General features: G+C 49.1%; 1 protein-coding gene across 4 annotated transcripts in view; it reads left to right on the forward strand.

Moving 5' to 3' along the window:
- LOC138516177 (cilia- and flagella-associated protein 337-like) overlaps nucleotides 1-24,924 on the forward strand; it is a 716,411-nt gene that overhangs the window by 585,566 nt on the left and 105,921 nt on the right. For all 4 annotated transcript variants that reach the window (XM_069631108.1, XM_069631107.1, XM_069631105.1 and 1 more), the window contains exon 23: nucleotides 802-890. In XM_069631108.1, coding sequence (XP_069487209.1) covers nucleotides 802-890 — 89 coding nt within the window. The remainder of the gene's footprint in view (nucleotides 1-801; nucleotides 891-24,924) is intronic.

Raw genomic sequence — 24,924 nt, forward strand, 5'->3', positions numbered from 1 at the left:
ATACTTCAACATCTGCATTTACTTTACCTGTGGCACTTTTTAAATGTCTGCCCCAGGGTTCTTGAATTAAATATTTGATGCACAGAATAATCAATTTCCTTCCAGTTCCACTCTCTACGCAGAAGCAAACTGCTATTTTGTTCAACGGCAGGAAGAACATGAGAGGGAGAAAATCTAATGGCCAGTCACCCAACAGTTTCATCGTTTTTACTTGAATATCAAACTGTGTAAGCAAAAATGCTAGGCTGAGGGAGGAGTTGAATTGAAAAAATGCCCCTGTTCCGAAATCTTGGAGTGTGTTCATTTACATATTTGTATGTCAGACTATCGCAGAGCCAACAGAGAAACCACAGGCAGCCTACCTTCCCCGAAAGACTAGCAATGCCATGGCCTATATTAGCAAAGACATTGGGCCTCATTCCGAGTACGGCGCTAACCAATGGCGCTATTAACGCCTTGGTTGTACGTGGGGAAGGCGTTAATTACGCCACCGTAAATTACGGTGGCGTAATTAACATCAAGGTCCCTTAGCGCCATGGTTTTTAACACCTGCTAAAAGCAGGTGTTAAAACCTCCATGGCGCAAAGGGAACTCGGAGTATGGCGGTAAGGGATTACCGCCACCGCTCTCGTTAGCGGTGGCCGCTATCCCTTACCGCCATACTCGGAATGAGGCCCATTATGTAGAAGAATGACGTCGTCCCCTTTCACATCCTTTTCCACTTGTTCCAATTATTATTGAAGATTTGTATTTGAATACTGGAAAGCAAGCATATTATGAGTTCTTATTTCTCTTGTACAGTGTATGCCCAGTAAATGAAGACCAGCTACTTCTCACCTCTTCCATGGACTGCACTGTTCGACTCTGGAGCCTGAAAGGCGAACACATAGGTATGTGTTTCAGTTTACTCAACAAGTGCTCTTATAGTAATAACACTTTCCATTTATAAAGCACACACCACAAGCTGAATTCTGTCTTGACATTTCTTATTTAAGTAATAAGCCGCAAGCTGGGGGGCCATTACTGCTTCAGGTAATGCCCTGGGGCCCATATTTAAAAGATGACCGTCATGGAATGGGATTCGTAGTTCTTTCTCCCTTTCCATGGCGGCCATTCAAAAGAGTAAAAAAATGTAAACAAAGAAATGGCCACCATGGAACAGGGAGAATGGGCTGCATGTAGTCCCTTCTTCCTTTCCATGGTGGCCATTCAAACATTGAATGCATGACGGGGAAAGGCTTTGTCAGGCTGGTAACGACTCAGCAAGCAACAATGGGCTTGCTTGTTACAAGCTCATTGTCCCTGGCCAGGGACTAATAACTGTTAAAACCGTACTGCATGATACTCAATTTATCAACCTTGGAAGGATTGGTTGGGTTGGCCCGGCTGCCGGGATTCAAACCCGTGTTTGCAGGTTTCATGAAGATGTCAGCTGCAAGTGTTTAACTTTATGTGCTGTCTTGCAAGCCAGAGCAGCAGAAATATGGGATTGCATTGCAGATGTGCAGCTTTATTTTGATCAAGTTATGGCTGGTTATTTAAGATATTCTCAGAAAGATTGTTTTTATTAAATGTGAGACATCCTTCTCGTTAGCAAATATGGTGGATGGCTATTTGTTAGCTGAGTTGAATGCAACACCCATGGCATTTTATTAATTGGAGGCATTCAATTATTGTTAACGCAGTATAACTTTGAATTCGCTTTACCGATCTTCACCATACTTTCCAGAAAGATTGTTTAGGCATCTAAAAATTATGAATCCACGAAATGTTGTGGAGGGTGCTTGGTCCAGATAAGATTAGCACACAGCCGCAGGCAGAGACAGTGCACTGTAAATGTGCTGCACCATATATATACTGCGCTTCCTAAGGACATGCACCAAATAAGGACCACAGCCAGGCCACAGGCCAACATGCTTGATATATTGGTTTACTCTGTGGTCCAAATGCATGCAGCATGGTTGACTCACAGAGGCACAGATGGCAGGAATCCTTTGCTGTTATGGAAGCAGCTCACACGTGCAGGCTCAGCTCGTGAAATTCTGGTGCAGAGCCTGCATGTGTATTTAACTGCAGGCCGTTTCTGGTGCATCTGCGTGGCATACCCCATTCCAGACACTGTGTACCTTGCCGACGTACTAAATATGCACTACAAGATGTTTTGTGTATCTGTGTAAAGATAAACACAGTAAATGCGGACTGCAAACAAAGGGTCTGGTAACTTTTTCCTGATGATGTGTAATTAGGTGTATTGGTATTTCAACACAAAACCCTTAGGATATATTGGTCCATGCCCTGTGGGTAGGGTACACGGAATGTGGCCTGCAAACATTCAGCACGCACTCTACACTTGATCACAGTACCCAAAGGTGTTTGCCTATTGACCTGCGCAGTGGGCATTGTGACTGGGACATGGCCTGTCGGCATTGCCAAGATGCACTACCAGTCTCTATAATACTCAGCTCTGACGAACATTGGTCGTGCCATGTGAGTGCCACACCTGAGACATGTCCACAGGCTGCACTCTAGGGGTGCACACCCATTCCTAATGTACCAGTACTGCATGGCCTACATTTTTGGGAACTGGGATATGGAGGTAGTACCACTACCCACAAGTCTCACAGAGCATGGCTCGTACATAGTGCACACCCCAAACCGAGTCCCATTATGCACAGGGCATAGTTGCAGTAAAATTCTGTTAGTACTGAAACCTTTTTATAATATAAGGGGGTAGTGTGGCCCTCTTTTTTGTAAGGGGGGCCTAAGTCACGAGGGGGTCTAATGTAGTAACAACAGGGACTTAGGCTACCCACCTGTCTGACGCTGGCCCAGAGTGGATCCAGCACACCTTGTACAGAACCCTATCGGTGGTCTGTGCATAAGAGAACACTCAACTTACGTTTCATACAAAAACAGTTTTATTCATGTGATTTATAAAAATAGCAGTACAAAGCTATCATCCGAAACCTTTTGTTTGCCCGTAATTGCCGGGTAGTAGTACACTGTTTAAGGCATCTCAAATCAACCTCATACAATGGAACTTTGCATAAAACTGTACAACTTGTATGAAACGTGCACAATAAAGCAGGTGAGTAATTCATTCAAATGTTACACATGTTCCAGCACCTGGAGGTGACGTCATTCAAGGTTAGTACATCATTTATATAGTATCACCTTAGCAATATTGAGTTTTTCAGGAAGGAATGGTTAGGGTTAGATCAGAACAGACTGATAGGTTATAAGAACAGTTACATTCTTCCAAAGGAATGTAGTAAGTCAATTATCCCAGCATTAAAGTGTTCAACATTTAAGACCTGTAAGGGAACACTCACTGCCAAAGCCAATAGGTTCAGAATGAGGCCTTTAGGGAGCAAGGACAGCCAAAGTCAATGGACAAAGTCAAAGTTCTGATGCTCGTCTTCTTAGAAAAATCTTCTTATATAGTGAGTGTTCAAAAGAGAAATCACAGTAACTCAAGAGGGCCACCTTTAGAAAGCACAAGCTGTAAGACCAATGCCGGTACGATGAGGTCAACTTGGTGTTGGGTTAAAACGCACTCCCAAAGGTAGGAAGCACCTTAAATGGCAAAAGGATAAAATAGCCAAAGCCCCACAGTACCTTGAAAAAAAAGAAAGTTTTCCAGATGGTTGCCGTCACGATGCAATCCAGTAGACCCTTGTTTATGGTCCTTGGTTGTGGTGACAAAAGGGAGGATGTCTGGCGGGCTCCTACAGCAGCACTTGAGAGAGGGGCTTGGCAGCAATGGATTTTCATCGATTCAGTGGCTCTTTGTGGTTTTGGCGCCTTTTTCTCAGCGCCAATGAAGAATGAAAAGCTCTGGTTATGATTTCCTTGATCCCTCGGTTCTGGACTCTGGTAAGGGGAATCTGGACAGGGATTTCATGCTTCTGAAGGGTCTTCTGAATGCCTACGAAGATCTGGATGGATTCGGATTTCGGAAGACTATGCACTCACAAGTGGTCAAGGTACCCTGGGTATTGGGCTTCTGCAGTAAAGGAAGGTTGTAGCACGTTGAGGGTTGCGGTGAAATAGAGTTTGTGGCAAGCCTAGTTGGTCCAACTAGCCTAAGGGAGGAGCCTTCCTTTGCGGGCCATCTCTGTCGGTTCGAAAATGTGGTCAGCACAGCTGCAGGGCTTCACCGGGCACTTTGCGGTCCTGGTGGGTGATGCTGGTGTCTTCTCTCATCCTCTGCCTCTGATTCTGTCCTCCAGTGGTTGACTCTGCTCTTAGTGCTAAAAACCTCGCTTTTAATGCAAGTTCCAATTCATTCACAGCCCTAGGTTGTCAATCACAGCAAGGTGGCTGTTCTTTCAGGACAACCAGCCGACCAATAGGAACTAGTTTCAGTCAGGCACACCTAGAGACAAAGGACAGGGAAGTTTCGGGACCCTCCCACACTTCCTGCCTTTCCAGACACACTGGAGCCTGGGCGGGCTTCAGGGCTGAAGCCCACCAAAGGCAAACTACACATAGGGCTCAAGCCTGATGCAAACAACTGAGCCTAGAAGAAATTAACTAACAAGAAATGGCGAAAAAAGAAGACAGGGGCAATTTGGGGAAAATGGTCACCTTGTGTGCAGCACTGCAGCTGAGGGATCAGCCTGCAGATACTTGTCACTAGATAGTAAAAAAAGACACCACTGCCACCAGCCATTCAAGTGAGTTAGTGTAACACAATGTTACATGAGGAATGGGTTAAAGGAATTACAAGGTAATCCTCCAGCACTCCGCATAGGGTGGTGTGTGCTGGACCCATAAAGTAAAGATAAGTAAGACAGGGGTCATTTTACTATTCTTGGGAACAGTAGTTCACTGAAGAAAATGTAGTTAAACATTTAGAAAAGTTCAAGGGACTTCTCAGTTGCGCTGCACAAAAGGTGCTGTGTGTCACAATGTAAAAGCAAATGCCTATGGAGTTTATCAGACTCCATAAAGCAATAAGGAGCATAGAAAATCATAGTCCGGAAAACAAATGAATGAGAAAAAGGTCCCACTCACTGAGGAGTACAATTTAAAAAGCACTGACTCCAGCAAAAGAGCTGGGGGTTTCTAAGGTTAAAGGGAATTGGCACAGCAATGAAAATTCTCCCTAACAATGATCCCAATGGTGATGTCATTTGTCATATCATGTGATACATCATGGCAGTCCATGGCGGGGGTGATAATTTTGTTGCTAAAGACAGTGAGTGAATTTCAGCAATTTTTAGGTTTTGCATGTACAGCAGCATCCCTTCAGCTGAAGTTTTTTATGGTAATTAGTAAGCTTTTTATTAAGGTACAAAAACCGGATGGGGCACCAAACCCTATCAATGCGCTAGTGGCTGGAAGTCTCTTGTGACTGGTGTCGCAGAGAAACCTAGAAATTGATTGCTCCCCTTCCAGCCCAATAAGTAAACAAATCACAACAAATTAGATACTAGATTCCAAGCAGCGCTCAACCTGTGGGTTATACTTCACATTGATAAACTACCAAGGCAAATAAGATTTGTGAACTTGCAAATCCTCTACACGTGTTTCAAGCCATAGATCTTCTTCAGGGCAACATACCAAATAAATTCATTATTTTCATTCATATAATTCCAATAGGTCTAGTGTTGTTAGTAACCATGTGTAAATCAGTGATGAAAGTTAAACACACACATCATAAATGAAAATTCTAAACACAAAAAGATCAATGATATAGTATGACCATATAAAATCATAAAGAACCCAATGCCATCATAAAGTACAATGATTCAAGAAAGACAAACGCGGGGGCGTGGCCTGGAGCCCCAACGATGTGGCTGCTCCTCTGAGGCCCGCCGTGCGAAGCCCGCCGCTTCTGGGCCCCTAATGCGGCCCCGCGCCTCGATACCGGAGCCCAGCTGATCCCAAGGACGTCGGAGGACCTGGGGCCCATGCAGGCCGAAGCGGGGATCGTGACGCCGGACGGGGACGAAGTTATCCACCCCGGATCCCCGAGCCGTCCTCAGCGACGACTCCCCAAGATGGCGGCCGTGCTCGTCTCTCGGCCCGGGAGGGCGGGGAGAGCTTCCTGAGGCCGCATCCGGACGCGGCTTAGCTCTTCGGGCGCCCGGGGCGCGGCGGAGCGACATCGGCCCCCCCGGACTTCTCCTCCGGTGGCCTCCCCTTGCGCAGCTCCGCCGCCCGCACCACCGCTCCAGGCCTGCACACGACGGCCTGACGAAGAACGGCACGGACGGTGCCCATCAGGTAGGGGTTGCTGGGGGTGTGGATCCGGGTGGGGGGCTGGTCCCCCGCCCCTCCGAGGCCGCACAGGAGGGGCCCTCCGGACGTGCCATCTCCACCCCCCCCTCCCCAGCGGGCTCCTGCCTCCACTTCTCGCTGCCCAAGACCCAGAGATCCAGACCCCCTACGCCGCACTCCTGGGGCGCCCCGGCCCATACATCATCTGGGGCCTCCGCTCGGGCCCGGGACCTGGGGGTCCCCCCCTACTACCATCCCCTCCAGGGGATCCAAGCCTGGGTCCACGGAGGAGGGGGGGGTCCTAGCCAGGCCACGCTGAGGGACCCACAGCTGCAGGCCCCGAGGAAGGCCTGACCAACGCCGCCCACCTGGAGCCCCGGGCCTAGCCGCACTTTCAGCCCGGGCTACCCCTGACTCCGGAGGGGTAGCCCCCTTTAGCTCCAGAAGCGACCCGACTGCATATTTCCTGGGGCGCCCCGGCCCACTGCATTACCCGCTCTGTTCTCTCTGGCCCAGTCCCAAGTGGGCACACGTTAATCTATCTGCCCACCGGAACCTTCGCCCCACACATCTGCCTACCATCAAGATTTGGAGAGCTTACCCCCTTGTCTGAAGCTACTGTGCACCGTCCAAGCTTGGAACCAGCATTCCCCCCCCGCAATCAAGAGCCTTGACACCCATCCACAGGGTGGACCTTCCAAACCATCTCCCCACCCACGATCTCGCCAACATGTCGAGACAGTCGAAGGCTATTAAAAACGTGGATATTGCTACCATGCTCACCGCTCCTGACAAGGGAAAGAAACCGGACTCAGTTGCCCCCACCCCAATGATCTCCTAGGAGGAGGGTGACACCCCAGCTACCAGAGGTGACCTACTGGCGTTTATGGCAGACATCAAAGCCGAATTTCGGTCCTGCATGTCGGAACTCACCTCCAAATTGGAACAAACGGACCACAGGGTGACCGAAGTGGAGCAGAGACTGAGTGAGATCGAGGATCGCTCCCAAGATCAAACGACTGCCATGGGGGATATTCAGCAAACAGTAAGAGCCCTCCAAGACAGGTGCGAAATCCTCGAATACAAACAAGAGGACCTGGAAAACAGAGCTCGTCGGAATAACCTCCGAATCCGGGGAGTTCCGTCCTCAGTCCCCGATCAAAATCTTGCAGGCTACATAGGAGACCTCTTCCAAACCCTCCTCCCACAACTAGATAAATCCCAACTGCTGCTGGATCGGACTCACAGACTGCGTCCGCGTCGGGGAGTAGACTCCGACCAGTCCCCGGATGTCATCACGAGAGTTCACTATTTCTCCACAAAAGAAGCTATCTCCGCTATCAGTCGGTCCGGAGATGAACTCTCTTTTCAAGGTCACCCTCTTCAGATTTATCAGGATCTCTCCCTCTCAACCCTTCAGAAAAGAAGGGCTCTTCGACCCTTAACCCTCTTCCTCCAGGAGCGTAAAGTCAAATACAGATGGCTCTTCCCCACAGCATTGCAGTTTTCTTATAATGGCTCCCTCCGGAGAATATCCCACTTAGAAGATGCCGCTAAAATCATGCAGACATCCTCCTCCCCAGAAGGAACTACCTCCCCAGACTTGGAAGCCTCGGGGAGTCCTACGTCAGCCCTCCCTCCCCAACCCGGGCGCCCTCCATGGTCCAAGACCTCCCGAAGCAGGAGAAGATAGCCCGAGTCCGGGCGGCCCTGGGTGCCCTCCGCTCCTCCGGCGTCCCGGACGCCCAACGCCCTCCCAGCTAAATTCAGAAACAATAACTCCGGCCCAACAATCTTACGCCCGCCCAGCGCGGCGGGCTTCCTTCACGGCCTATGCCCCCCTCCAAGGTCCGCTCCATCTTAGAGTCCTTGGATGCAAACGTTACTTTACCAGATACGATCGGCCCTGTTGGCCTGGGGTGGGGTTACACCCACAATGTTTCCCACCCCGTTAGTTGAAAAGTTGGCCTCCCGTTGGGGGCCCCGGTTAAAACTGCAAGTGCGGTACAGATCACCTCTACACCCTCTACACGATGGCAGCTAATGTACAACCTGGAGTCCCCCCCCCGTCCCCCAGGCGGGGAACCTCTGGCTCCCCGATCCCGGAACACCAGACGCTGAGATGCCTCTCCTGGAATGTTAACGGACTCAACTCTCCCCCTAAGCGCAAATCGATTCTCCAGAAGCTACAAGATGAGGAGGCCGGTGTGGTGTTCCTTCAAGAGACTCATCTCCTCCCGGCAGACTTTGGCCGGCTCCGATCTAGCTTGTATCCACGCCAGTTCTTCCCCTCGGGGAACTCAAAAAAGGGGGGCACAGCAATTATGTTTCGGAAAGACCTCCGCCCCCAGATCTTGGACTCCATGATGTGCCCGGAGGGCCGCTTCGTGGCCATCAAGTGCCTCCTGCTGGGGGACCTCTACACCTTGGTATCGACATATGCACCCAACTCGGGACAGGCAACTTTCTATGATTCCCTGGGCTCCTCCCTCTCAACCTTTGCGGAAGGCCAGACAATAATCGGAGGGGACTTCAACGGGGTTCCAGACCCCACTAAAGACAAATCCAACCCCCCTGCTCTTGGCGAGTTCGGTCAGGCCCTCAGTCTGCTGCGGCTCTTCAGAACCCTGGAGGTGGTGGATACATGGCGGGTGCTTCACCCTACCGAGAAAGACTACTCTTTCTTCTCGGGCGTTCACCGAACTTTTTCCAGAATTGACCTCATTCTAGCCTCCCCCCAAACTCTCGCCTTCGCTGATGAAGTGTCTATAGGCCAGCGAATTCTATCAGACCATGCTCCGTTAATAATGGAACTAAACATTCAGAACACCCACGCTAAGGCGACACGCAGATGGGCGCTCTATGACCCAATCCTCAACGATATGTCAATTAGAGACAATATAGCCACCACCATCAAGAACTTCTTTGAGGAGAACTCAGCCGCGGACACTTCCCTAGCCAATAACTGGGACGCAATGAAAGCTGTAGTTAGGGGATGCCTGATAGCCCAAGGCGTAGCATACCATCGAAACCGGAAACAAATCCGCCTATCCCTGGAGGAGGACTTGCGAGCAGCTGAGGAAGCCCAGAAAAAGAGTGGCTGGTCTCCTAGAACACAGAGAGCGCTCCGCTCGGCCAGGAAGAAACTGGAGGCCCACTATGCAGAACACACTGCGCAACTCTTGGCGAAGACCAAACAATTTTACTATGCCAAAAGCAACAAGGCCAACAAGTTGCTGGTGGCCAAGCTAGCTAAAACGAGACGGACCAACACAATTATAGGGCTCCGAGACCCACAGGGGGTGATACACCACTCCGAACAGACGAAACTGCAACTAGCTTCGGACCACTTAACCCAGGTCATGACAGCACCCCCCCGAGATCGGTCAAGGCAGGAGGCATACCTGCGGAACGCAGCCCTGACACGTCTCCCAGAATCCACACGAGAGCAGTTGGAAGCCCCGATAACAGATGAAGAAGTTGACGAAGCTATCAAGGCCCTCAAACCGCGGGCCCCGGGCCCAGACGGATACTCCCCGAGGTTCTATAAGATATTTAAGCTCCAGCTTATCCCCCACATGGTGGCCCTCTTCAACTCTTTCCAGGTCTCGGGATCTGTGACCCCCACAATGCAAGAGTCGGTGACGGTCCTGCTGCCTAAGCCGGGGAAAGACCCGAGAGATCCGGCGTCATACAGACCCATCGCCCTACTGAATATCGACGCCAACCTGTACTCGAAGATTCTGGCTAACCGCCTGGCACCCATCCTACCGGAAATAATCCACCCCGACCAAACAGGCTTCATTCTTCACCGAGCAGCAGGGGACAACATCCGGCGGACTCTGAACCTAGTGAACATCGCCCACCGCAACTCCCAAGGCCTTGCCCTAATGGCCCTGGACGCAACCAAAGCCTTTGACAGAGTCGATTGGTCCTATCTGGAATGCACCCTGGAAGCATTTGGGTTCGGCCCCATAGCCCGGGCCATGATCCTGGCGAACTACAAGCAGCCCAAAACCATCCTCCGGATCAATGGCGCCCATTCAGCCCCGATACCTCTGTCTTGTGGGACAAGGCAGGGCTGCCCGCTGTCACCCCTACTCTTCGCCCTCACAATGGAGCCCTTCGCCCAGAAGATCAGGCGGAATGAATCCATTAAGGGACTTCAGGTGGGCTCGTCCCACCACAAAATCGCCCTCTACGCGGACGATGTACTATTGACACTCACGGAAGCCAGTACCTCAGCGAAGCACGCCCTGGCCGAAATAAAGGAATTGGGGGAGGTCACCGGCTTTACTGTCAACTTCGCCAAATCAGTGGCCCTAGGAATCGGCCTCCGCCCAGAGGAAAAAGAGGCGTTGACGGGTCTGTGCCCGATTGAATGGCGGGACCACTCGATCCCTTACCTAGGAGTTCTCATCCCAGCGAACCCAAAGGAGACCTACCAGGCCAACTTTCCCAAACTGATCAAGGAGCTGGAGGGGGACCTGAAGCGATGGACCACGCAAGAGATCTCACTAATGGGCCGGATCACAGCCGTCAAAATGAACCTGCTCCCTAGGTTCCTCTATGCCTGCTCATCCCTATCGGTGCCCTTCCCGGCCCGGACCCTCCAAGAATTACAGAGGAAGATATCGAAATTCATATGGAAAGGCAAAAGGGCCAGGATCCCCCACAAGACCCTGACTGGTAACGCCAGGCTGGGAGGCCTAGGGGTCCCGGACCTGCAGGCCTATAGGACAGCAGCGCAACTATCACACCTACACGCCTGGCAGTCGAGCACGGCCCGCCCCAGATGGGTGGAACTGGAGCAAGCCCAGCTTCCGCTCCCCCTCCGGTTCCTCCCTCACATCCAACCCTCTCTCAGGGCGCGCTGGAAGGACATCCTACTGACAACAAAACCGACCCTGAGCTCCTGGGACTGGGCTCTAAAGCAGAAGGGAATCCCGAGGGGCCGGGGCCCCCTCTCGCCGATCTTTCACAATCCCGACTTCTCCCCGGGATCTCTCCCCCGCAACTTTCAGAATTGGATAGACGGGGGCCTTGAAACCCTGGGGCAGATGTACTCCGAAAACAGACCCCGGACCTTTGAACAGTGCAAGGAAACTTTTCGGCTTCAAGAGAGGGACAGATTCACATACTGCCAGCTCCGCCACTGGTGTTCACACCCCCAGACCCTCCAGGCGGCAACTCGCCCCCCGACCCCACTGGAGCTAACCCTCGTGGACCTGCCGGCTAGAGGAAGAACTTCAGCCATATATAGACGCTTCTCGAGGGACTTTCTGGCGGCAAAAACTCGATCCATGGCTCAGTGGGAGGCAGACCTAGGCCATCCGATTGATGACCAAACTTGGGTAGACATATGGTCCCGCACCCACTCCTCCTCCACCTGCGTCACCAACAAAGAATGCGCATATAAACTCACCCTGCGCTGGTATTACCCCCCTCTCAGACTCCACCACATGAATCCACAAGTGGACCCCGCCTGCTGGAGAGGCTGCAATCAACCAGGCTCTTACTTTCACATGTGGTGGATGTGCCCCAAGATCCGGCAATTCTGGACCAGGTGTCTCTCGACCATTGAACAAATCACCGGCTCCGCCCTCCCGATGGACCCTGGAACAATTCTACTGGGGATTCCGATTCCCGGAATCTACCCCCGCTCCGGCAATAGGGCTAAGCTCCTCACACAATGCCTCTTGGCGGGCAAGACAGTTCTGGCCCGTTTCTGGAAGTCACAAGACGGCCCCTGCCTTGCCCTCTGGTGGGGAAAATTATGGGACATTTTAATAGCGGAAAAGGTCACCGCAGCGAGAGCAGGGACTCTGTACCGCTTCCAGAACGTATGGGCCCCAGTGCTGGACTATGATCAGCGATTTCCCGCAATGACGTTCAAACCAATCAACGCCCGTTGGGCCCTGAGGGACCAGGAGAGTACGCACCAGGCGGGGGTGATAGACTGAATCTCTGGCCCGGGAAAACCGGAATGATAAGGGGAAAAGGGACACAAAGCCTAAATCTTGTTTTTGCTATGTTATACTGCCATCCGATACTGTTTGTAACCTATACTGCCTTGCTATAAATAAACATATTTTTAAAAAAAAAAAGAAAGACAAACGCACAATGATCATAGGGCAAAAATAAAGGGAAACAAAAACTATGGGCCTCATTACGAGTTTGGAGGAAAGTAACTGTCCTTAACGGCATGGAGCAAATACCGTGGCCGTGCAGTAAAGAGCCCGCTAATAGAGGGTTATTACGAGTACGCGTGCAAGAGCTTTGCGCCATGCCAGTAACAACATTACCGACAAGCTGTTAAAGTCCAAAAAATTGCCCTTAGCGGCATCATGGAAAGCTCAGACAGCACTACCGGCATCAATTGAAACAGCATTAGTGGTCACCGCTATCAGCGGTTACCGTAAATAAGCGGAACCGGAAGTAGCGTCATCGCACAGGAATGGGAAAGAGCACGCGGCCATCTTTAAAAAACATAATCCATTGCCATCCTCAGCACCCAGGACCTGCAGCATACTGCTGAGTACATACATCAACCTCCCACAACTATATCATGCCCAAGGCAGTTAAAAAGGTCTCCTCCCGCCAGCGCAATGAGCGCTTTAATGAGGATGAACTCACCATGCTGGCTGAGACCCTGGATGACAATGCCGATGTTGTATTTGTAAACAGCCTCAAGAGGGAGGCAAGAAAAAGGAAATCTGGGAACTTGTTGCCCAAAGAGTCAGCGCGGTAGGCAACACCCCCCGCACAACAAAGGATGTCCGGAAAAGATGGTATGACCTGCGCCTGCGAGTCAGGAACATCCTGTCTGCAAACAGGAGCCAGGCCGTGTCCACTGGTGGAGGACCAAGCTCACCAATAAAGCTGAGCCGGTGGGAGGAGATCTGTGCCAGCACCATTGGCATAGAGGCCATCGAAGGTGTGGGCGATATGGAACGTGGTGCCACCTCATCGGCGGAAGGAGGTGAGTGTCCTAAGAAAACACTAATGCAAAGTCTGATGATAGTCCACCAATTTGTCTGTCTAAAGAGGCAAGGCATGGCCCAATGCATACACATTCCCAGCCTAGTTGTCGTCCACAGCACAGACACATGCACAGGCATGCAGCATGGCAATGTCATACCTGACGCACACCACACAAATATGAAAATGGCATAAGTCACACTGCACGCAGGCCACAACAGAAATGCATGTCACATACCATATCATATGCCCGCCCCAACATGAGCGACCCCGACGGATGCCTGCATGATCCACCCATATAGCAAGCAACATGATCATCAAAACTCCACTGCCTATTCCCTTCTAATGTGTAGATGAGAAATAATAAAAATGTATGCATGATGCTTGTCAAACCATCACTCATGCCGTCCCTCTCTTGGTCCCCGACAGGCTCAGATCCTGACAGCGAGGCCCGGGACTCACCCTCACAGGCGACTACAGCCCGGAAGAGGCCAAGGGATGAAGGCAACAGGCCTTCCACTTCAAAAGCCCCACACAAGCTACGACAGTCACCGAAGACCAAGGTGCTGTCACGACCCTCGCCCAAAACCCCCTCTGGCAAACCCATTGCCAGGTGGAGTCAGGACTAGGGCCTCTAGAGCCTGGCATCCTCTTCAAAAGCCCTCATGGGGCCAGTCCTGGCGCCTGTGGCGCCAGGCTCATACACCATGAAAACAGTGTGCTTGGGAACTACTTTATTGTATTGTCAGCCAACATGGAGGCATCCACATAGCTTGGTTCCTAAGAACCAAGCTATGCGGTCTAGTGTTTTGGGTGTGGTAGCCTAGGGACTACTTTACCTGGACTATTTTGTTGGGGCCATTTATACCACACCCGAGCAAGACAACACGCTTCACGTTACTTTGCAGCTTGCAGTGTGACACTCACCGTGTCCAGCTATTCCCTCGAGCCTCGGAGAAGCAGAACCTGCAAGGATACAAAAGGAACATCATTAGCAGCAGCATCTTTCCTGCAGTCTTTATCTTTAAACACTCGCAGCTACTGAGAACAGCTTCCTCAAATCTGCACGCCTCCCGGGCAGAACGACCTGAAGGAGGAAGATAGAGGCAACATTAAAGAAAGCAATAGAGGCATTTACAAATTACGAACTGCTCAAAAGGCTTACCTGGCTGGTCGCCTCTCGGCTGGCACCACTCCGGACATTCCACTCACGCTGAAGATCACTTTGACCTACAAGGAAGGAAAACACAGGTTAGCAAAGGCAAGACTTTGCAGCGCTGCGCATAGCGCTTACTTACCGCATCGTAGGGCTCTTAATGCACCATCATTTACCAGCGGGGCTCAACCAAGCCAGTTCGCGCGCTGAAGCTCTGCATACCTAAGGGAGAAAAAAAGAGACATTTTAAACAAAGAAAGGCATGCAGGATAGCAACAAAACTAAAGAATAGCAATAAGACCTACCTGAACAATATCAAACAGGCCGGCGTCAGTGAAGTAACTGGACCGCATTCGCCCATGAAATACAACGCGCCCCTGCAATGAAGGCAGGACGGAGAGCACGCCTAATTCTACCACAAGGTGGGGAGAGGGCGCCAGAGGAACTGAAATCATACGGGGGTGGAGGGAGGATACTTACCCCAGTCGGTCAGTCTTGAACACTGTCCTCCTGTATTTTCAGGCAGAACCTTCCCCGCAGACCACATCAGGGCCAAGCTGAGAAGCATACCAGCGAGTAACCTGGCTGAGTAGCGTCCCTGTGGATACCAGGCGAGCGTAACAGAACGTGAAGCCTACCATGACAAATCCACCTGGGCGCCACGGAGACATCAGAAATTGACCAATTGGCCCAATTACTATGGGAGCTTCATGCTGAGGTTCATTCTGCCCGACAAGAGACTAATGCCCTCCGGAGAGACCTAATAGTGACCAAAGAACGCACTGAAGAGATTAGCAGGCAATACTTGCAATCACAGGCAGGATAGACGCCTCTACCTGGAAGCAATCCAACGATGCAAAACCCCGCCATGCCACTCACTCCGGTACAGATCACGTTACCTGGAACAGTACCCCTGGCACCACCAGAAAGGTTCTCAGGCGACCCACGGAAGTATGCAGCATTCATCAATCAGTGCTGCATTAATTTTCTTTGTAGGCCTGGAGCATTTCCAAACGACCAAGCTCGGGTAGCTTTTGTCTTATCATACCTGAGTGGTAGTGCAGCAGATTGGTCGGTGCCGTTGGTAACCCATGATGATCCTCTATTACATGACTTTGGGGGATTACAGAGAAAAATGGAAAAACGTTTTGCTCGCCATACCCAGGAACAAGCAGTAGACAATGAACTCTTGTCCCTCCGACAGGGGAATCAGGACTTGTTAACGTACATTGCTACCTTCAACAGATTGGTTGCCGAAGCTAGGTGGCCAGAAAACAAAAGAACCACGTTATTCCATCGAGGCTTACGAGGCGAATTAAAGGACGTCTTAGCCCAGGTGGTTGATCCACCCAGAGACTGTGCAGAATTCATAAATCTGGTCGTGCAGCTAGACCACCGGTTGCAGGACCGAAAGGCAGACCGGTCTAAGACGGACCCTCGGACCGTGTATGTTCGACCAAGGGAAAACACGCCCCGGGTACCTGAAAATGCTGTAGAACCCATGCAGATTGGAGGGATACAGCCTCCATTAACAAAACAAGAGCGAGACAAAAGAAGACAACAACAGCTTTGTTTGTATTGTGGGAAACCAGGACATTTCCTGAAGGACTGTCCAGTAAAACCCCCAAGAAGAACAGTCGGGCCACAGAGAAGGATGAAGCTAAGGAATCGGAAAACTACCAAGCTCGACAAACGTAGAGGTCAGTTTGTCGAGTGAGAAGAAAGAGTTGCTGAACTCGCACTTTGCAATACCAGTGATCTTAATTAACCACCAACAGTCGTCAAGAATGCATGCCGTTGAAGCATTCATCGATAGCGGAGCAGTTGGAAATTATATTGATCAAGAACTGGCAGCAGAGATGGGGCTTCCTTTGTGTTCTAAGTCAACTATGGACAAGGTAACCACCATGGATGGGACAGAAATCACTTCCGGACCAGTAACCCAGTGCACAGCCAGAGTAACCTTGCTGTGCCAGGACGGACATCGGGAGTCTATTTCATTCGATCTCATCAAGGCACCTCAGTTCAGGCTAATACTAGGGATGCCATGGTTGGTTGCTCACAACCCTTTGATAGACTGGCCAGCACGAAAATTAACCTTCCCCGGTGACTGCTTCCCTGCCTGCTATTACCAAGAGGAGAAACCCAACGTCTGTATCCCCTTGACTCCCGGAGCAATAGTATCAACCCTGGGAGCAACTAATACCTTGCCAAGTGAATACCATGATTTCCAGGATGTTTTCCGAAAGGACCAAGCCAATACATTGCCGCCGCACAGGCCCTATGACTGTCAGATCGACCTTCCTGGTGCACAAAATCCTATGTAGACCAGTACCTTGCAAACAGATGTATCCGTCCTTCGAAGTCCCCCGCAGCCAGTCCTTTGTTCTTCGTACCGAAAAAGGAAGGAGACTTGAGAACCTGTATTGACTACCGCGCATTGATCCAGATCACTGTGAAGAACCGCTACCCCTTGCCACTTATCCCTGAGATGCTAGACCAAGTTAAAGATGCCCAGATTTATACCAAATTGGACCTTCGAGGAGCGTACCACCTGGTTGAGTCAGAAAAGTAGATGAATGGAAAACCGCCTTCCGTACTAAGTACGGCTTGTTTGAATATCAAGTCATGCCCTTCGGGTTATGCAACGCTCCTGCGGCATTCCAATATTTCATGAATGACGTCTTAAGGGAGTTAATTGATATGTGCGCCTTAGTGTACATAGATGACATCTTAGTATACTCAGCCTCGGAACAAGATCATGTCAGGCACGTTCGTTCAGCCCTCACCAAGCTCTGTCTACATCGCTTGTTTGCAAAGCTTGAAAAATGCTTTTTTCACGTCAACGAAGTAGAAGTTCTTGGTTTTATCCTTACTCTAGGAGGCATCAGAATGGACATGCACAAGGTAGATGCCATTCTGAAATGGCCTTCACTGACGTCTCTGAAAGGGGTACAAAGCAGCTGGGCTTTGCGAACTTCTACCGCCGGTTCATCCCAGACTTCTCTCAGGTTGTGCACCCAATCACAGTACTATTACGAAAAAACAATAAAATGTTTGCTTGGACCGAAGAAGCAGAAGAAGCCTTTCAGGAACTTAAACAAAGGTTTACCTCCGCTCCAATCCTGTGACATCCTCATCCAGACCTCCCTTATGTCGTTCAAACTGATGCGTACAGTCCCGCAATGGGGGCTGACCTTTCACAGAGAGACCCAGAAACCGGCCAGCTACATCCTGTGGCCTTCTGGTCGAAAAAGTTCTCACCTCCAGAGATTAATTATGCCATCACGGACAAGGAACTCCTGGCTATCAAATCCGCTTTTAAAGCCTGGAGGCACTACCTTCTGGGAGCCAGGCACACCATTACAGTCATCGCAGACCACCGAAACCTGCAATATCTCAAAACAGCCAAGGCCCAGTCCACACGCCAATTACGGTGGGCCCTTTTCTTCGCCAGGAGTCAGAAACGGAAAGGCGGATGCCTTATCTCCTATGGGCATAGACGAAATAGTATATACAACTCCAGACCCAGTACCTATTATACCTGAAGACAAACTCTTGGGTATCACGACAGCCTTAACACAAGCAGAACTACGAAAAGAAATCCAACGGACAATGAATCCTGATGCCTACCTCGCATGGCAAACTCAAGGAGAACAATATACCATCAAGGACCATCTACCCTTTTTTAGGAATCGCCTATATGTACCCAAGAAGGAATTACAACAGCATATTATTTCAAACTATCACAATTCACTGATCGAAGGGCATCCTGGGATCGCCAAAATCCTAGCTAAGGTGAAAGAGAACTTTTGGTGGCCTACCTGGCGTAAGGACATCATTCAGTATATTCAGTCCTGCGGTGTCTGCGCACACAATAAATCACAGAAACAAAAACCATCTGGTCTCGTACAACCATTGGACATTCCTCCAGTTCCATGGCACACTCTTTCCCTTGACTTCATCACTGATCTACCTCCAAGCCAAGGGTTCAACACCATCCTTGTAGTTGTGGACTTATTCTCGAAGATGGCCCATTTTATTCCTCTCAAAGGCCTCCCAGACCTTTAGCAAAAGTGTTCCTGGAGGCTTTGGTTAAGCAGAAAAATACAAAATTGAGAACCGGCTACCCCTCTCTCTGTACTACCAGGTCAGGCGAGGTGATCTACAGAGTCGTGGTGAACAGAGCTTTCACTTACCAATTAGTGAGCCACGTCCATGCACAAGGCAAAGAGCAGAAGAGAACAGAACCATCTCATTCAAAAACTAACAAACAATCACAACATAACATCTTCTATATTAATTTATTCAGTAAAAAGACCAATTTCGAAATTTGTTAAAAAAAGAACCGAGAGAACAACAACAATGCAGGCATAAATATGGTGCATCACCAACTTCTTCTCGCTTACTTATTAAAAAACACAATATATTTCATATGGGGTTCGTCATATTAGTAAGAACCACTATCTATTTAAGCAGTTTGCAGATACAAGACTATGTACTTTAGCTAGTCTATTGTCATGTGTCGACATGTTTCGGCCATTTATACATATGAGACACTATCCCTAGTGTCTCTACAAACAATATATTTTTTGGCCTTCTTCAGGACAGACAAATTTCTTTTCAGATGGTAAGCCTCTTTTCCAATCCCCCGTTGCAGGATAAGCACAATCTAAAAACAAACATATATACATTTGTCACATTGTAAAAATATGGTTCCATTCTCAACAAACATCTATAGTTCTTTGTCTTAGTCAATGCATCAGTTTTTTATATATATATAATCTCTTGTGATTACTTCACAATTTACCACAGTCAATTTAAAATCTGTAGATCACACCGGCCTCTACTTACATCCTGGTAGAACTTGAGCTTTTTGCTAGGTTAAACCTAACTGCAGTAGGGCTGAATCCCTATTTCCAGGCGTTCACGGATCACCTCCAAGCCTTTTTGAAAATGTCAGGCTGTCTGGGGGCCCTGTAGAGAAGCCCAATTTTCAGTTTAATTCATCTTTCTTTTAATTCATAGTTTCACAGATTAGCACACCATTAGCCTGATTATAATCTGCTCATTTTTATCCCTGTTTCTTACTCAACAGACACAGTAGTGTTTTAAAAAAGGTGTTATATATATTACACTCGCAACTAATTACAGTCCTATATTAGTTGATTTTGTTCAATAATTATATCAGGTATTTTTGATCCAGAAGCTACATGGCTTCCCTTCATTTCTGGTCTCTGATCGAGGCAGCCAGTTTGTTTCAAACTTCTGGAAAAAATGTTGTGCAATGGCGCAGATCGACGTTCGGCTATCTACCAGTCACCATCCCCAAACGGACGGCCAAACTGAGAGAACCAATCAGACACTTGCGCAATATTTACAGTGCATGCTGCACCACGAACAAAGGAATTGGAAAGACCTACTATGGATAGCCGAATATGCATGTAACAATTCTTTGCATTCAAGCACGGGACAAACGCCCTTCTATACCCTTTATGGCAGACATCCAAGTACCTCTGAACTAGACCTTCCAGCCAGCTTGGAAATGCCAGCCGTAAAGAGTCTACACACAACCATTACGCAGGCTTTCAAAAGGGCAAAGGAACACCTTATTCATGCCAAAGAAGAACAAAAGAGATTCACCGACCAACACCGGAAAAAGGCCCCTGATTATCAAGTAGGAGACAAAGTTTGGTTAGCCGCTAAATTTGTACCCATCAAGGGAACCCGGACCTTTCATCCCAGATTCTTAGGACCCTATACCATTAAGGCAATTATCAACCCAGCAGCCGTGAAACTGGATTTACCACCTAATCTACACATCCACCCGGTATTCCATGTGTCCCTCCCGAAACCATGAAAAACAATGTGCTTGGGAACTACTTTATTGTATTGTCAGTCTACATGGAGGCATCCACATAGCTTGGTTCCTAAGAACCAAGCTATGCGGTCTAGTGTTTTGGGTGTGGTAGCCTAGGGACTACTTTACCTGGACTGTTTTGTTGGGGCTATTTAAACCACACCCGAGCAAGACAACACGCTTTGCTTTACTTTGCAGCTTGCAGCGTGACGCTCACCATGTCCAGCTATTCCCTCGAACCTCGGAGAAGCAGAACCTGCAAGGAGACAAAAGGAACATCATTAGCAGCAGCATCTTACCTGCAGTCTTCATCTTGGTGTGTGGGGGGTTGGGGGGGATGGTATGTGGGGGAGTTGGGGGGGTGGGGGGGAGATGGTGTGTGGGGGAGTTGTGGAGGGAGGGGAGGGGAGGGGAGGGGAGAGGGTGTGTGGGGGAGTTGTGGGGGAAGGCAGAGGGGAGAAAGGGTATGTGTGGTGGACGGTTTGAGCATGTTAATCTTTTTTGGAAAGTTAAATACACCCGTTGTGTGAAAAAACAATCTTGAGTGGATATTCCTTATTGCATATGTGTCATTTATTCATATACAGTGCATAGTGTACATGTACTCCCACACCCAGTGCCCTCTATCCAACTTTCATGTCAGCCTCTGCATCCATGTGTGTTAGAAATATTGTGCAATCACTGACTGACGCACAGCACGTCCCTCCTGTGCATCTGCACCGCGATGATGTGCAGCCACATCTTCTTCATCCCCTTCATCATCACCAGGTGGTTGCAGTTCAATGTCAGGGGGCAGGGGCACGTTCCGTCGGATACACATGTTGTGCAGTATGACACAGGCCTTGATGATCTTGGCCACCTTCTCATGCCTGTAGAGGAGTGCCCCACATGACCGGCTAAGTCAGCGAAACCGGGCCTTCAACAGGCCAACGGTCTGCTCAGTGACAACACGGGCACGGGTATGGGAACGATTGTAGTCCTCCTCGTGCCTGTTCTGTGGGCTTCGGACAGGGGTGAGGAGCCACAGCTTCAAAGGACAGCCACTATCGCCTGCATGAGAGGCAATTAAATGGTATATGTCAGTCGATTCATGATGGACAGCTGTACTAGTCACACATGTCTGCAGATTATCCTTGGTCACATGCACATGTCCCTGGTTGTATGCACACAATTTTCATGCCCTCAATGTGTTCTGTGGCATGGACTTATGGTGTGGGTTTCATCTCCAAGTTGATACACGGTGTTCACTGCCTTGATGTTGCTTCTGCATTGAGGACGCATACCGCTGTGTTTGTGTCAAATTTGTGATGTGTAGTGTTCTGTCTGATTTTCTAACTGGCAGCGTTGGCAGTAGGCTCTGCAATATTAGGCATTCAGTGCTGATTATCACGATGGTGACATGCTGCACTTCTGTGGTGGTGGCAGCCCTGTGACAAGCAGTGGATTCCCTTGGTGATTTTGTTCAGTGCACTCGCATGGATGCTTGTCCTGTGTAGTGATTTGCTGCAGCTATTTACATAGTGACTATTCACAGCATGTTCCTGGATTGTGTTACAGAGAATGAGGTACGACGATGGGTGGTGGACGTGTTGTGGGATGTGGGGTGTTTTTAAGTTTGTAATGTTATGATAGGTGTCCAGTTTACTTCATTGCTATGAGATTTTGTTGTCATGTTCAGTTAGGGATGCTTTGGGGCACAGTGTTTTGTGATGCACACATCATGCTGTCACATCAACAATGACCCCATGGTGGTGTGTGCATCTATCCCCCCATTTCACTGCCGTGTGCCTGTCATGCAACTTACCAAGCAGCCAGGCACGTCGTCCTGCATGTCGCTCCATGTAGCCTGGTAGCGCAGAGTTCCGCAAGACCATTGTGTCATGTGTTGATCCAGGATATCGGGGACAACAATGTGTGATGATCTTGCTGGCGTCACATACCATCTGCACATTGATGGAGTGGTATTGCTTGAGGATGCGGTACACCACCACCATGGCATGCAGGACCACAAACTCCACGTGGGTGCAGTCGAGGGCACCTATACAATTAGGCATGTCTGCCAGTGCATGGAAGCCAACTTTTGTGTCAAAAATCTCCTGTGGAGTCCGTGGTAGGGATATGTGGGCCCTTGTGTGCTTCAGGAGGGCATCCAACACTTGGTTCAGTATGCAAGAAAATAAGGGTTGAGATATGCCATGCATGTGCCCCACTGTCTGCTGGTAGGTGCCTGTGGCAAGGAAGTGGAGCACCGGCACTACCTTCAGTAGAGGGGGGATGGCGGTGCATATTTCAATGAGGCTGACAATGTCGTTGTGTATCATGTCCATGATGGTGGTGATGGTGTCCCAGTCCAGACGGTACAGGGTGTGGATCTGCTCAGGGGTTAGGTTGAATGGACTGGCTCTGATGCTAGGGATTGGGGGCTGCCTGCATGGTACCACTGGCTGCACTGGTGGGGCATGCTGGGCCTGTCTCACTCTCCTTCTCCTCCTGGGGTGCCTGCTGTTGTTGTTGCTGGTGTTCCAATGCAAGCATGTCCCCCATCGCCAGTATTGCTACTACTAGTGGAATCATTTTGGTGTGGGAAGGGGTGTGGTGTGTGGGTGTGCTCCTTTTGTGCTGGCCCAGACTCCATTGCCTCCACCTGTGCTGATTGTGTGCACCTGTGGCAGTTGGGAACTCTGCACATAGCAGTTTACGGGTGCTTTGCGATGCCGGTATTGCTGGCATGCCGGTATCCCCTATTAGCGCCTTCATGATGCCGGTATTTGCATGTCCGCCTGACTTGTGATGTCCTCCTGTTAGCGGCATCCCGGTATTGCCGGCCTGAAGGCCCGCATGCCCGCGCTCTTGCCGTTATTAGCAGTGACTCTAATACAGGGTTCTTAGGTCAGAACAGCCCGGAGCCGTATGCAATGCCGGTAATCCTTTACCGGCATCGTTTTTCCATTACCTCCAACCTCATAATGACCCCCTTTGTGGTTAAAAATCATCATTGCAGGATCTCGTTAATAATGTTTCAGTTTTGATAACAGACGTGTCTTTAACTAAACAATTCACTTCCTTAGTGTTAGGAGATTTAAGAAATTGTTATGGCCCCTAATATGCGAAGGATACACCATCCATGCCATATTCGTGCCATTCACAGAACAAAAACCAACCCTATGCATTGTCATTGGATTCATCCTATTCTCAGTTCCATAACTGCTGATAACAGCCCCGGCGGAATGCTATTTACTTAAAAGAAATGTACTGCACCAGCCCATCTAATTCCCATTGCCATGCACCCTCCGTGAAAACAATGACTAATAGACGTGCTCCCACTAAGTCTAAAGGCTCATGCCTAAAATCGACTCATTATCTGTGTTGTAAAATATAACCCATATTTTAATCACACCGGCAATTGAAATCTTCTCACTGCAAACTCCTTGTTTGGTGAGCAGTATAATGGAATTATTTAAATACTGCAACACAGAAAAAGAAAAACCAATATTGAAATAAATGCTTTAAAATGTTTTTGTGGAAACAATTTATAGACGATATTTTCACCATTTGGAAGGGAACTGTAACAGAATTTGAGCTATTCACTGAGAAACCTAACAATAACCCTTTCATTATTTATTTCCCTTGCACACATAGCTCAGAACGAATAACATTTTTGGACATAGAAATCAAGGTCATTGATAACAAGATGGAAAGTAACATATTCTGCAAACCTAATAGGCAAATAGGTGACAGAGTAATGAGCAAGTTAAGGGATACTTCAGCATGTGATTTGCACATTATAAATGATCAATATCCTTATTATTTTTGGAGCAAACACTGTAGTTAAATACACTATATATGTGTGGATTTTTGTGTATTGCACATTTAACAGAATCACTCCTAAGCGATCCCAATTGTAGCAGCCAAAGGAAATATGACCGTTTTGAGTAGAACGATTTGCACAGCAGTGCATTGACAGGTGAAGTGTGGATGTCAGGATTTCTGGTTTCAAAGTTTGCAGTTGTGGAGGTTTCAAACCACACATGCCCCCAATGCACCTTTAGTTTTGTACCAACATGCAAATTCTGCCCACAGATAAACAAAGATGATTGCACAGTTCTTTTAACTGTCACTGGGTGGCAGTGCCACTTAAATTTACCCTGCCAATATAACAGAGAATGAGGTGATGCTTGGTTCCATGTCGGTGCTTCTTTCACAAATGTACTCGAGACGAGCCAGGCATTTGGCTCTGAACAGGCTTCAGCCGGCTCGGGTTCTCAACACTTTCACACACAGGCTCTGGACACAGCAGCAGAATAAGGAGGAGTAATCCACCACTCCTTGGTTCACCATGCCAGACACTCACCAATTCACTTGGGATTCCCAGACGCTTGTACAGCATCATGCAGTACACGCCGGCCTGTGGCACTGGCAGTGAGAAAAAGGGCTACCAGCTGACACAACATCACTACGGGACAGTCTTCTCTTTCTGCTCCATCTGATCATTGTTTATTTATTGTTTGCTTGTTTGGTGCTTATACAGCAAGTGAAATATTGTTTCAAAGGGCCCACAGGGCGAGAGGAGGAAATAAGGCAGTGAAATACAATACAATACAAAACACAATATTTAATAAGAACAATGGGGAAATGTATGAAAGGACGAAGCTACTATCCATTGTGAGTATTCTGAACGTGCAAGTGCAGCAAGGAAGAG

This window comes from Ambystoma mexicanum, chromosome 6q (genome assembly GCF_040938575.1).
Source record: "Ambystoma mexicanum isolate Mex_15411 chromosome 6q, UKY_AmexF1_1, whole genome shotgun sequence".
Lineage (NCBI taxonomy): Eukaryota > Metazoa > Chordata > Amphibia > Caudata > Ambystomatidae > Ambystoma > Ambystoma mexicanum.